At 39.2% G+C, this 15,022-nt stretch overlaps 1 protein-coding gene across 2 annotated transcripts in view; it reads right to left on the bottom strand.

Annotated features, from left to right (window-relative positions):
• The window catches only part of DROSHA (drosha ribonuclease III), a 303,644-nt gene that overhangs the window by 104,053 nt on the left and 184,569 nt on the right, over positions 1-15,022 (bottom strand). For both annotated transcript variants that reach the window (XM_073678641.1, XM_073678640.1), the window contains exons 18-20: positions 14,125-14,263; positions 10,352-10,412; positions 8,034-8,093 (exon numbers count right to left, since the gene is read on the bottom strand). In XM_073678641.1, coding sequence (XP_073534742.1) covers positions 8,034-8,093; positions 10,352-10,412; positions 14,125-14,263 — 260 coding nt within the window. The remainder of the gene's footprint in view (positions 1-8,033; positions 8,094-10,351; positions 10,413-14,124; positions 14,264-15,022) is intronic.

Raw genomic sequence — 15,022 nt, forward strand, 5'->3', positions numbered from 1 at the left:
GCACATACATATTTGGTTTCTATAACTGTGAATGTCCAGTCATCCTGAGAGTTGTAGCTTTGCAACATCAAGAGTCACAGCCTGGAGACCACTGTCCTAAGATAATGTAACAGATTATATATTATATATATATATATATATATATATATATATATATACACACATATACACACATACACACATACATACACTACAGCTTTTATTCTCTACAAACAGTAAAAGTCAGAGGCTCCTCTGCATTTCTGAAAAATGGATTGGTGGCATGGCACTTGTAATGGAGGTGGTTAGCGAGAAGGGCCAGGGACATGACGTACATCGCTTATCTCAGATCATGCCTTTTGTACGGCATATTTAATTAGATGTCATATTTGTGGTGCAGAAAATATGCTCCAGTCACCAGTGCACAGAAAATTAGGAGATTTTTACAGTAACCCTGTATCGCACGGGATATCATTCGACATGTGCCCGGAGACTCAGATAACAAGTTGTAATGCATTTTATTTTTTCAATTCTTTTCTTACCTCTCTAGTATTCATTTAGGGTGTACCTTTTAAGAGGCTTTCACATGTTTCCATTGTAGTGGCTGTAATAACACATGCATCTGCATAGCACACCTCACAACCTATAGGTAGGACTAAGGCTTCTTTTACACAAGCAGATAATCGCTTAACTGATGCGATCATCACTCACGACTAGCAAGTGCAGGCGTCTCCAACGTTTAGATCCTATAAATTATACTATTTCATTTGAATTCATAAAGTATCGTAAGAACATTTCTGTTGATACTGTACAAAGAAAATCTAATCGAATAACTGAAAAAAAGGCTGGATTATCAATTAGCAATAATAGGATCACGATCAACCAATCACTGACAGCCATAGCCATTTAGGATTTACACTCCTCCTTTTTGCCGGTCTAATTGTGGTATGAGGAAACATTCTCCATTTACATTACACAATTATCGAAAGATGAATGAGATTTTGTTCAATCACTAATTATTTCATGCGCGTTGAACTAGCGTTTTTGGACACATCGTTCAGTCACTAGACCCATTCATATTACACAATTACCGTGAACAACTGTATCGCTCATGCTAGAATCTAACGAATTACCAGCCTGTGAAAATGAACCATAACCTCTTCGCAACCCTGGGATTTTCAGTTTTTGCATTTTCGTCTTTTGCTCCCCTTGTTCCCAGAGCCATAGCGTTTTTATTTTTTGGTCAATATGGCCATGTGAGGGCTTATCTTTTGCGAGATGAGTTGTACTTTTGAACGACATTACTGGTTTTACCATATCGTGTACAGGAAAAAAATTCCAAGTGCGGTGAAATTGCAAAAAAAGTGCAATACCACAGATTTTTTTTAATTATTTTTTTACCACGTTCACTGGATGCTAAAACTAACCTGCCATTCTTATTCTCCAGGTCATTACGAGTTCGTAGACATCAAACATGTATAGGTTCTTTTATATTTAAGTGGTGAAAAAGAATTCCCAAGTTTGATTTAAAAAAAAAAAAAAGGCGCCATTTTCCAAGACCCGTAGCGTCTCCACTCTTCGGGATCTGGGGAAGGATGAGGGCTTATTTTTTGCGTGCCGAGCTGAAGTTTTTATTGATACCATTTTGGGGTAGATCCGATGTTTTGATCGCCCGTTATTGCATTTTATTGCAATGTTGCGGTGACCAAAAAACGTAATTCTGACGTTTAGAATTTTTTTCTTGTTACGCCGCTTACCAATCGGATTAATTATTTTTTTATATTGATAGATCGGGCGATTCTGAACGCGGCAATACCAAATGTGTATGTGTGTTTTTTTTTATTATTTAATTTTGAATGGGGCGAAAGGGGGGTGATTTAAACTTTTATATATTTTTTTAATATTTTTAAAAACATTTTTTTCACTTTTTGCATGCTTCTATAGTCTCCATAGGAGACTAAAAACAGCACTTGTCTGATCACCTCTGCTACATAGAGGTGATGAGCAGATCACCTCTATGTAGCAGAAACGCTCCTGTGCTATGAGCGCCGACCACCATTTTATTTAAACAGTCCAAACCATCAATGCCTTGCACATGGAGGGCTGTGTGGCTCTCCAAAGAAAAGCCTCCTCACACTATTACTGACCCACTGCCAAACCGGTCATGCTGGAGGATGTTGCAGGCAGCAGAATGCTCTCCACGGCGTCGCCAGACTCTGTCACATGTGCTCAGTGTGAACCTGCTCTCAGCCTTGAAGAGCACAGGGTGCCAATATTGAATCTGCCAATCTTGGTGTTCTTTGGAAAATGACAACCGCCCTGCACGGTTTTGAGCTATAAGCTCAACACCTACTTGTGGACATCGGGCCCTCATACCACCCTCATGGAGTCGGTTTCAGGCAGTTTGAGAAGAAACATGGATGTTAGTGGCCAGTTGAAGGTCATTTTTCAGGGCTCTGGCACTGCTCCTCCTCGCGCAAAGAGGAGGTAGCGGTTCTGCTGCTGCGTTGTTGCCCTCCTACGGCCCCCTCCACGTCTCCTGGTATCTGCTCGAGGCTCTGGACACTGTGCTGACAGACACAGCTACTCTTCTTGCCACAGCTTGCATCCTGGATGAGCTGCACTACCTGAGCAACTTCTGTGGGTTGTACTGTAGACACAGCTTCATGCTACTGTACCTCTATGGGTGAGAGCAATGAGCAATGGCAAAATGCAAAAATGACCAAATCAACAGCCAAAAAAGATGAGAACAGAGAAATGGTCTGTGGTAACCACCTGTAGAACCACTCCTTTAGAGGGGTTGTCTTGCTAATTACCTATCATTTCTACCAGTTGTCTGTCCCATTTGCACAACAGCAGGACAAATTGATTCACAATCAGTGTTGCTTCATAACTGGGCAGGTTGATTTCACAGAAGTGTGATTGACTTGGAGTTACTGTTACAAGCACGCCGCTTGGTTCAGATAGGGGCGAGATAGGTTACATGAATTCATTGGAATCCTGGGGGAACTGTTACTCATGGCGAACATATGCTGCAGCTCTCTCAGTCATACAGGGGGTATTGACCCTCAGGCATAGGCAGGTGGGTGGATTCACTTGCTGACCAGACACATTTGACAAGAGTCCTCATATACGGTAGAACAGTAGCATTTAATATGAAGCCAGTGAAATTTAAGTCTCTTGAGCAACAGGTTCCAGTAACAAACAGTACGGTTTCTTCTTAAAGCACAAGAATAAACAGTCTTTCCAGTAGCACAGTACAGCACAGATCAAGTCTCTTTAACAGCACACTTCTATGCACCCACAACCACATGCTTTTCCTTCACAGAGGCAGAGTAGTACACAGCATTCTTTATCCTGCTTTGATGGAGATGATCCCTGAGACACAATTCCTTCCAGTCCTTATGTTCCTGCATGATAATACTCGGCACTGTTAGTTCAGGAAGTCTATCTGACCAGTGTTTAGCTTCACTCCTGGTCTGAATCCTGTTCACTTCCCGGGCACTTTTGTGAGATACAGATCACACACACCACTTTTCCCTTTGGCTCCAGCCAGACTAATCAACAAGTTCCCCACTCACCCGCTGGGGCTCTGCTAACCACTCCCTGTCTCCTGTGACTGTGTTAACCTCTCTAGTTGCTGGATGTTTCTGAAGCACAACACTTCCTGTCTCCTGTGATTGTGTTAACTCTAATAATTGCTGGATGCTTTTGAAGCAACAGCACTACTTCTGCATGCCACATTACATTGTGTTGTTTAAGTGTTCCCTTTATTTTTTTGAGCAGTATATATTATACATAGACATAGATATCATATATATGCATAGAATAATGTACAAAAGTTTTATAAAGTTGTGTCAAAAATGCTGAAAAATAAGAATGCTTTCATAAATACTCACTGCAGAGTACCTTCAAAAACTTGATGATGTGATGCAGTGTGAAGCCAAATGCTGGTCATAAAAATATTGATTTGATTTAGATTTCTATTTTTTTCACTCACATTACGTGTTGCTAAATAATTAATAATCTATTAACACTTATTTTTGAATCCTTACATTGCAATATTTTTTCCACACATACGCAAAACTTTTTCACAAAATATATTGTAGGGATTCACACTCTCAGGTAGGCCTTAGGTAGTGTTCACACATGCAATGCAGTTTGGTTCAAACATGTGCAGTTTTATTGCTTTCATAAAACTCCAAGGGATTTCAAATCAAAAACAGCCTCTAATGTGCACATAGGTATAACAGCAAATATGTTGTATTTGTTAAATATATGTGAGTGCAGGCTCAGCCAAACAGATCATAATAGTCCTTTCTCCCGGAGAAAACTTCATATACCGAAAAGACAATTCCACAAGTTGCGGTATCCCCTTTAGCCTGAGCTCCAGCAACATACAGCGCCAAACAGAAGTGTTCAACTCTGGCTAAAGTTCATACTGAACAGGCTCCAGCTTCCACACTGTACTCTGCAGCTCTCACAGACTGCTCAGCTTTCCTATCTGACCCATGCAGTCTCCATTCAGAGAGAGACCCCAGCATGTCCCTCTCTCAGCTACAGCTCACATTTTGGCTGGACACTCACCAGCAGCGCACTCGGCTCTTCTCCGTCCAGCAGACTGACACCTAGTGAACACAGGGTCTGGTTTAACTTTTTGGCCACCAAGGTAAACGCTATGTCTGGTGCCAAACCAAAACAGCTCATCACTCCAAGAACACAATCCTCACAGCGAAACGTGGTGGTGGCTGCATTATGCTGTGGGGATGTTTTTTGGCAGTAGGGATAGGAAAAATGGTCTGAGTTGAGGGGAAGATGGATGGTGCGAAATACAGGGATATTCTTGAGCAAAATCTGTTTCAGTTTATCAGTGATTTGAGACTAGGACGGAGGTTCACCTTCCAACAAGACAATGACCCAAAGCATACTGGTAAAGCATCACTCGAGTGGTTTAAGGGGAAACGTGTAATATTTTGGAGTGGCCTAATCAAAGCCCGGACCTTAATTCAATTGAGAATCTGTGGTCAGACTTTAAGATTGCTGTTTACCAGAGGAAACCATCTAACTTGACAGTTTTAATAGTTTTGCCTTGAGGAATGGGCAAAAATCCCAGTGGCAAGATGTGGAAAGCTCAGATTATCCAAAGTAACTTGCAGTTGTAATTGCCGCCAAAGTAGGCTCTACAAAGTACTGACTTTAGGGGGTGAATAGTTATGCACACTGTAGTTTTCAGTTATTTTGTTCTTTGCTTCACAATAAAAAAAACAAATGTTCACAGTTGTAGGCATGTTCTTAGCATGCACTGATGCAAATCCTCCAAAAAACTGAAATTGCAGGTTGTGAGGTAGCAAAACAAGAAAAAAAAGCATACATATACACACACAGACTCTATATTACATTTCTGCTCCCCAACTCTGTACTTCCCACTCAAATAAGTTTCCATGCTTTCATCCATCGTTGAGAAACTCTTGCTTTCCTATTACAGAGAAATATAGGCATTACAGCTTCCTTCTTCTCTCCTTTTTTATATCTCCTCACAGGTTACACTGTGGGTTTTTAGTAATGTTTCATAAATCAGCTCCAAAACTGCACTTCAGAAATTTCTGCAGTATGTTTCTTGGTTATATGTCAGAAGCAAGCAAAAAGCACAAACTACTGTATAGTCTGCCGTATTTCTTCGTGTAAATTCCAAGGTTAGGCTGTCGGCTAGGAAAGGGAAAGCGATTAAACATATCCTACATTCTGCAAGAGCACAAAAATACAAAGAAAAAAAGTGCAGATGCTAGTACCACCGGCAAATGCATTTATTTCATTGTCCTTGCAATGTGAGACAAGGGCATTCGGAAATTGCATCGGTATGTATGAATAGGACACACAATCTGCATAGAACTACTGGAGGGAAAATCCATTCTAACCCATTTGTGGAGATCTCTACATCATTCACTTTCTATAGGAGTTCGTTTCTTGGTTAGAAAGAAATATGTATTGATGAAAATGTAATTTCTGAATGCCAGAGCCAGCCCTCGGAATTTCTATATTAATTATGGGTGATAATTACCCAGATGGCACTGCTCCGTTGCGAACTGCATCAGTTGTATATATTCAGGCATATTTTCTTAGAAAAAAAAAAGCCTGCTTCAAGAGACCGTTAGATTTATAAGAAAAAAGTAAAATCGAGAAGCGTCAGAGCAGGCTTAAAGGCATTGGGGACAGAGCAATATAGCCAGCCAGCAAATCCATAAAAATGCTTCATGATACTGCAGCTTTTAAGAGGCCTGTGCTATAGAAGACACACTGTTCTGAGAACATCCGAACCTCTCCATAATGATTTACACATGCTCAGCTTTACTACAGAGCGATAAAAGGCTAGGAGATTGAAGAGGGACGGAAATCAAATACACAGGGCCAAATACACCCTTCCAAAATCATAGCAATCCGCTCCGTCAGAGCAGCTAACGTATCCACCTTTATACACCTGCTGACAAATAAGGCGGAAAGATATTGGCGCCTGTTATCCAGGTATAATATGGAGAAATCATAGTGCAACATTTTGTGTTCCACACAACCAAAGAAGTCCGCAACCTAAGACATAATATGAGCACAAGGTATAACTATGTGCTTCTCTTGTGGTAAAGACTCAATATTGCGGTCATAAAGGTGCGGGATGGGCAGCGAGTGCCGCTCTCCACTCCTCGCGGCTTTATGCTGAGGCGGTATTTTAGGAGCTTCCACTAATGGATTACTCCTTCTTAAATGCTAGAGTGACCCAAGGTAGCATTAAATATCACATATTCACCTCCCAGACCTGCACTGCTCCAGCTATGTCTCCCGGCGATCACGGCATACTGGTATTACATATGACCGCTGCAGTCAATCAACAGACGCTGATCAGCTGCAGCCTTCACACTTCTATCATACAGAACTGTTTTGTCTCACAAAAGTGTGAAGGCTGCCGCACTCATGTAACAATGTCAAGTGACTTGCTTGAGGAGACAATGCCAACATTACTGGAAGGCATATTAGCAAGTAAGAAGGCATTGTCCAGTGTTGGACAAGCCCTTTAAACCCATTCACTGGAGGTAACTGCAATAAACCACTACTTGTCAGCCACAAACCTCTCATGGCCATCATACAGATACACACTTCAATCTAGTATAGGTGTATGTGCATATATAGATATGGCTTGATAAAATGGACAATGGGCTGCAGAAATAATTATGTTCAGACTAGCTGGATTAAGTGAGCATGGCGTTGGGTCATTTCTCAGTTATTTCTTCTGGAAAGTGTTCATTGCCAAAAAGTCCTCCAAATTCAGTGCTGAATGGTGGCAACATAGTGCGGGGTAATGCCAACTCAGCAATGAGAAATGACGGCTGATCATGACCTTAGGGGCACTTCGTTCAGATTTCACCCACCTGATTCTTGACTTAAAGCACCACTCCGGCATTTTTTTTAGTTTAATTTCACCGCTGCAGTGGTATCACTAATGCCTGTTCCCTGTCCATAGTAAAATGCTTATCAGCTGCCGTCTTCTTCTGTTCTCAGTCCCGCCGTCTACTTCTATTTGTCCCTAGCTGGATCGCTTCAGTGTTTAGTGTGTGAGCCGGAGGTTATTTCTCAATGTAAGTCTTTGACAGACAGAACGAGGATCTCATACACTTACACTGAGAGCTTGTGACCGTTACCTCTGACTTCAGGTCAGTCAGGAACTGTGGTTCCAAGATGGCGGAATGGGACCAGAGTGGCGCCGGGAAGAGCAAAAGACGCCGGATGGTAAGTATTTTTCTATGGGCAGGGAACATGCACCATGTTGGCGTGAAATAAAAAAAAATGCCGGAGTGGTGCTTTAAAAAGGCATGGTAAAAAAAAGGCATAGGATTAATTAAAGCTCCATGTATTCGAGGATCTCTTGACAATAAAAAGTATAATAAATTGGAAATAATAATGATAAATAATATATTATTTATGCATCATCTGATGAATGCTGAATTCTTACTATCTGAAATAAAGGCAAGAACACGATAGTTATTGAGCAGAACTTCGTTGTCTTTTACCTTGTTAAAAATTCAACCACAGCGTCACCTAAGAACTCCAGTCGTTCATTGTGGTTTATCCTAGAGACAAAAAGCTCTCATTAGTTTTGCATGCTAAAGGATCCCAAGCAGTAAGAGTGGAGCTGTAAAAAGATTTACTATGGTTTATAGGTCCACATATTTTTATATTATACCAATCTAATGAAGAACGTTCCCGAAATCCAATGTCCAGCAGAAATAAGACCACATTGATTGTCAGACTGCAGTGTAAGAGGGCGAAATCAGTGCACATCCCAGCAAGGGCTTTATGGATTCATTCTAACAGGATATGGGGACAACGGCAGTGGACATGCTCATGTTTTAAGGGAAAGACGGACGAGACCTGAATTAATAGACGGCCATTCCATTCTTTCAGAAACCATTTACATGGACATTAGGTAAACCAATTAGTGAACATTTTACTCATTACTTACTATTAACCACTTAATATACCTAAAGTTCATATCCCATTTGAAAAATATAAATTCGGAAATAAAAGCGAATTGGTTATAAATACTGTATATTGTAAGAAAGGCTTCTCCATTAAAGGGAATCTGTCAGAAGGATTTTGCTATTTAGGCTATGGTCACACTCAGTATTTGGTCAGTATTTCTCATCAGTATTGGTAACCTAAAACCAGGAGTGGAACAATCAGAGGAACAGTATGATAGAAACACGTCACCACTTCTGTATTTATCACCCACTCCTGGTTTTGGTTTACAAATACTGGTGTGAAATACTGACCAAATACTGATAGAGTGACCGTAGCCTTAATCAGAGGGCAGCATGAGGTAAGGGCTAAGACACTGATTTCAGTAATGTGTCACTTAATAGGCTGTGTGCTGTTTCAATACAATGCACCTTACTGTCAATAAATACTGCACACAGAAAACTGCTAATCAGGGGCTCTGGGTGGGGTTAGCTTTCTGAGCTCTGCTACATGTAAGAACTCTGTCACAACTGTTACACCCAGTAAACTAAGTGATACATCACTGGAATCAGGGTCTTTTCCCCCCACAATATGCTGCAAAACCTGCTGACAGATTTCCTTTAATGCATTAGTTTAAAACACTTTATCACCAAATTATTAATATTAGCTGGAGCTTCCAATTTGTGCTGAATCGTGTGTACAAAATCTCCTGTAAAAGTAGTACAGTACGGCAGCCGGTACTAAATACAGAAGCCTCTGTTCAAATGTCTATGCTTTCTACATAGCCTGCATCACAAACCAGCAGATATGGCACAATTTTGAGATGAGGGGATAATATAGTCTTTTCGACAGAATGAAGAACCATGCGGAGAAAATCTAGGGTTTCTGTAGAATTGCAAGTGGTTTTAAGAATTGAGGAAAAACAGGTCTGTGAATAATAACTCAAAGAAAAGAAAAAAATTCTAAAGTGAACAGAGCCAACAAATGGAGTAGGTTATCAAAGTAGGAGATAGTCCATCATTTATATCATTATTTTATACACATTAAATTCTTGTGTAATTGTAAGGAGATCACATGCAAGGAAGTGATCATTTTAAATAGGATCTGTCAACAGGTGAATAGTGACTAGTTGCTGCTCTTATTTTTACTATCAATGCTCCCCTAAATATTCTTCTTTTTTTTAAAAAAAATCTGAAAATACAATTTCAGTTTGATTTAGTGTTTAATGATCGCTACAAGGGGGCGCGTGGCTTACGGGGTTATTATACAGAGCAGCCTAAAAACATGCCCCCAGAGAATCCTGTGAGCGACGCCCACTTGGTAAAGACCATAAAAATCAGCACTGAATAAAAAAGGCCGTATCTATGGCACCGTATGGCAAATTAAAAGAAAAAAATGGATTAATCAAAGGAGCAGTGTGAATAAAATAAGAGCAAAGATTGGTCACTTTTGTTCTGGTGACCTAAGTAAAATGGCAAAGTCATCAAAACATACGGCTGCATTAAAATCAACATGGTCCCCTTTATGGGTCACGTACGGGTTGGATTTGTCAGACACTTACTGATAGATCTCAGCTGGGCACTATGTTGAGAGCTGTCATTTTAGCTTGTGAGGCATCTTTTTCAGCCAACACAAAGGCGAAACAAATCTAGTCATTTGCTATGTATTTCATTCATTTAGGACCCGCTAGGTCAGCCATAAAAAAAACCAACATCCAACTGCCAAGTGTGGATTTTGCCTTCATTGGAAAGCTTTATTATTTTTACTTTACAAACAAGAGGGATGTGCGCAAAGTAAAAACTGCAAATACTCATAAAATATGGTTTTTACATTTTTTGCAAAATGTGTAATAAAGTGAAAGTCCTCTTACCGCGAAGGGGCTGGGTCATCCTGCCCCAGACGGGACATAATGTTTATCAACGTATTTATTCCTGTAACCATGCAAAATAAAAAAGTTGTCGTAAATGACAGATCAAGCCGTTCCAAAACTGCGAGCGGAAAGTTCACAGAGAAGCACGCTGGGAATGACTCTAATCGATAGTGTTCAGGAGCCGGCACTCATAAAAATACAAGAGCATTTTCTCATCATATGCTTGTAAAAAAGAGATGGCTTGAAATTTATGTTCCAACTCTGCTCCTTTACTACAGTTAACATGAATAGCAATTAAATCTGTTTAATCCCATCATTTTATACAATGCTCTTTAAAGAATATAAATTACTTGACTACAAATTCATTTGGGCAAGGGCAACAAAAGCAATAATTATGGCAAAGCCAGATTTTCAGCAAACAATTACAAGATCAATCGACAAAACTTTTAGTACTGTAATTAAACTGAATGGAAATGAAAGGAAAAATAAAAATTAGTTGCCCACTTGAACTTTTCTACCTTTTGCCACATTTCTGGCTTCAAACATAAAGATATAAAATTCTATTTTTTTTGGTTAGAATCAACAAGTGGAACGAAATTTATTGGATATTTTAAACTTTTTTTAACAAATTAAAAACTGAAAAGTGATGCGTGTAATATTATTCGGCCCCTTTACTTTCAGTGCAGAAGTTCAGTGAGGATCTCTGAAGGATCCAATGTTTTCCTAAATGACTGGTAATGATAAATAGAATCCTCCTGTGTGTAATCAAGTCTCCGTATAAATGCACCTGCTCTGTGATAGTCTGTTTCAAGTGCAGAGAGCATCATGAAGACCAAGGAACACACCAGGCAGGTCCGAGATACTGTTGTGGCGAAGTTTAAAGCCGGATTTGGATACAAAAAGATTTCTCAAGTTTAAAACATCTCAAGGAGCACTGTGCAAGCGATCATATTGAAATGGAAGGAGTATCAGACCACTGCAAATCTACCAAGACCCAGCTGTCCCTCTAAACTTTCATCTCGAACAAGGAGAAGACTGATCAGAGATGCAGCCAAAAGGCCCATGATCACTCTGGATGAACTGCAGAGATCTACAGCTGAGGTGGGAGAGTCTGTCCATAGGACAACAATCAGTCATACACTGCACAAATCTGGCCTTTATGGAAGAGTGGCAAGAAGAAAGCCATTTCTCAAAGATATCCATAAAAAGTCTCGTTTGAAGTTTGTCACAAGCCACCTGGGAGACACACCAAACATGTGGAATAAGGTGCTCTGGTCAGATGAAACCAAAATCAAATTTTTTAGCCACAATGCAAAACGATATGTTTGGTGTAAAAGCAACACAGCTCATCACCCTCAAAACACCATCCCCACTGTGAAACATGGTGGTGGCAGCATCATGGTTTGGGCTTGCTTTTTCTTCAGCAGGGACAGGGAAGATGGTTAAAATTGATGGGAAGATGGACGGAGCCAAATACAAGACCATTCTGGAAGAAAACCTGTTGAAGTCTGGAAAAGACCTGAGACTGGGACGGAGATTTATCTTCCAACAAGACAATGATCTCAAACAAAGCAAAATCTACAATGGAATGGTTCAAAAATAAATGTATCCAGGTGTTAGAATGGCCAAGTCAAAGTGCAGACCTGAATCCAATCGAGAATCTGTGCCAAGAGCTGAAAACTGCTGCTGTTCACAAACGCCCACCATCCAACCTCAATGAGCTTGAGCTGTTTTGCAAGGAAGAATGGGCAAGAATATCAGCCTCTCAATGTTTAAAACGGATAGAGACATACCCCAAAAGACTCGCAGCTATAATCGCAGGAAAAGGTGGCACTACAAAATATTAACTCAAGGGGGCCTAATAATATTGCACGCCCCACTTTTCAGTTTTTAATTTGCTAAAAAAGTTTAAAATATCCAATAAATTTCGCTCAACTTCACGATTGTGTCCCACTTGTTGTTGATTCTTGTCAAAAAAATTAGAAATGTGGCAAAAGGTAGAAAAGTTCAAGGGGGCCAAATACTTTCACAATGCACTGTATATATCTCTCTATATATACATATATATCTCTCTCTCTACACATATATATATATATATATATATATATATATATATATATATATATATATATATATATATATATATATATATATATATATATATATATCTCTCTATATAGATATATATATCTATATCTAGATATATATATTACTTTCAGCACAGTTGGGTCATTATAGCGACAAATCTTGCAAAATCTATCAGGGATCTGCTCCTGGCTCTGATGCCTCTTTCTATTCTGCCCCTTGCTTTTCCTGGTGATAAAGATAGCAGGAAGTAAAGAGGAGGAAAAGCATTCAAATTACCAGTAAGGACAGCTTACTAAATCTGTGGGTAAGCAATGTATGAATAAAGCAGTGTTGGTAAACGAGCTCCAGAAAAAGTCATCAGCATTCTGGATATACACACTGCTCACATCCAGCATGTATTACAGGGAGGTAAACTCCAACAAGAGATCTGAAATTAGGATCAGGTTGTAAAATGCATATCGTAGTCTCGATATGAAGGAACAGACTTTGTAGACAAATGTATTGCAACATTTTTAACTAAAGGTAACCACAAGCATGTAAAAATGTATATATTTATCAGAGGTGTTTATAACCTTTAATTATGCAAGCGGGAGTTTACTAAATAAATGAGGCGATAGGATATCACAGAACGCCCTAACTTCAGCATACTGTTACACTGAATTTTCACTACAGAGTTAAATTACTACAAATTTGTTTACGGTTTTGACTCAATTTAACCATAGACATGAGAATAATATCGGTGAAAAGTAACAGTATCAGTTATGGGAAAAAAACATGGATTTTAGGATGTAGGATTTATTTATTGCTGATTAATCGCAAAATAAAAAAATATATTAAAGAAACAAAGTAATACTTTTGAACTTTATTATACGTGGTATTATACCTCTGGATGTTTAACTACTTCTGAACCGATTATAGACTTTAAATATCTATATAGACTGTATATTACGTTGCAATGATGTTCTAAAGTGCATTGCATAGTAAGCAACTGCAAGAGTGGGAGCTGGGCTATCAAAGTCACACTCTCCTTAGAGAAGTCAACGATGGTTTATTCCCAGCTCTACCTTTCTGATCACAATATAGATAACACTAAAAGGAGAGTTGTGTCTATAGATTAGGAAGCACTGTCAGTGCTTCCCCCTCTGATCCCAGCGATCCTCAAGTGTCTGGAGGGAGCAGCTGGAAGGAACAGATCCAGAAGAGTTATGCATTACAGCCGGGAGACTGAAGTTACTCTTTAACTGGGGCGAGGAGATATGTGCAAAATAAAGTGAAAAAAAAAAAAGAAGTTATACCTGTCCTCGTTTAAACTAAAAAAAAAAAAAAAAAAAAAAAAAAACTCTCAAAACTTGTCTATTATGTAAAAATAATTGTTCCAGAAAGGGAACAATTTAAAGTGCATTTTAGCGTAAAAAAAAACCCAAAACAAACAAAACAATGAGGCCTCACATATCACGAAAAAGGAGGGAAAGGTTATTTGAATATCAATATGAGCTCTTGAAACTGCATATATGAAAAAAACAGAAAAAGTGCACGATCAGGGGGTGAGGGGAATGGCTCGGCCTTGAAATGGTCAATGTGAATCTGAATCTCCATGCAAAACTGGATTTTAAACAAACATTCCTATTATATATAAACCTAATAGACAAAACGTAAAAACCAAATTAAAATATATTTGCACGTACCCTTTTTCCGCATGTGCATGTAGTGGACTTTTCGATCTCCATATTTTGGCTGTCTAATTCCACAGTTGGAAAGAGAGTTTCGGGCATGATCAGGGTTCATCCCAAAATTCAAATGGTGACTCGGGTGGGTCATGGCCAGCTGTAAAAATAAGGGAACAGGACAATGTTCAAAAGAGAAAATCATAGGTACTTGCTAGTAGCAACAGTAGTAAATAAATCAAAAGAAACAACTTTTCATATCACGCGTTAACCAAATAATCCAGCACTGATGCTCTGCTGGCGCTAGTTGACTTTTCTTTCTTTTTTTTGTTTTTTAGAAGTTGTAGATCCTTCTTAAATGGGAAAAATGTACATTATAATCAAATGAATGACATTTAAAATGATTCACTTAGGTAGAGGCCATTATTGTGTCAATCTTTAGGTCATACTCCGTTTTTTAATACATCGTAGCTGACAAACTAGCAAAATTATTTATAAATAAACAAGAAATGATATAGGAGATTATAAAAGGATTCCAACACCCCTGAAAAAAAAAACCAAAATATGACCAAAACCAGAAAAATAAATAGAAAATGCAAGCCTTGCACATACAGGGATGATGTGCGAGACTGCCATTACTTCCACACTCATGTTTAGCAGAACATGAAGGCATTATACAGACATTTACATATACTGAGAAAGTTCGGAGATGGAGAGATAGAAAACACATACTCAAATATACAGTATAGTGAATTCATGAGCATGTGGAGTCGAGAGCCTGTCAACAAAGTATGGCGCAGCTAGTTGGGAAACGCTAATGACTTCTCTGCAGCAGTAGTTAGAAAATTATGCTTGTTTGGCAGATTGGATGTGTTTGTAAAAATAAAATCAGCAATGCCGCACAGACTTAACATGCAGA

This window comes from Phyllobates terribilis, unplaced genomic scaffold, assembly GCF_046119375.1.
Source record: "Phyllobates terribilis strain yellow unplaced genomic scaffold, ASM4611937v1 Scaffold_4__5_contigs__length_816908805, whole genome shotgun sequence".
Classification (NCBI taxonomy): domain Eukaryota; kingdom Metazoa; phylum Chordata; class Amphibia; order Anura; family Dendrobatidae; genus Phyllobates; species Phyllobates terribilis.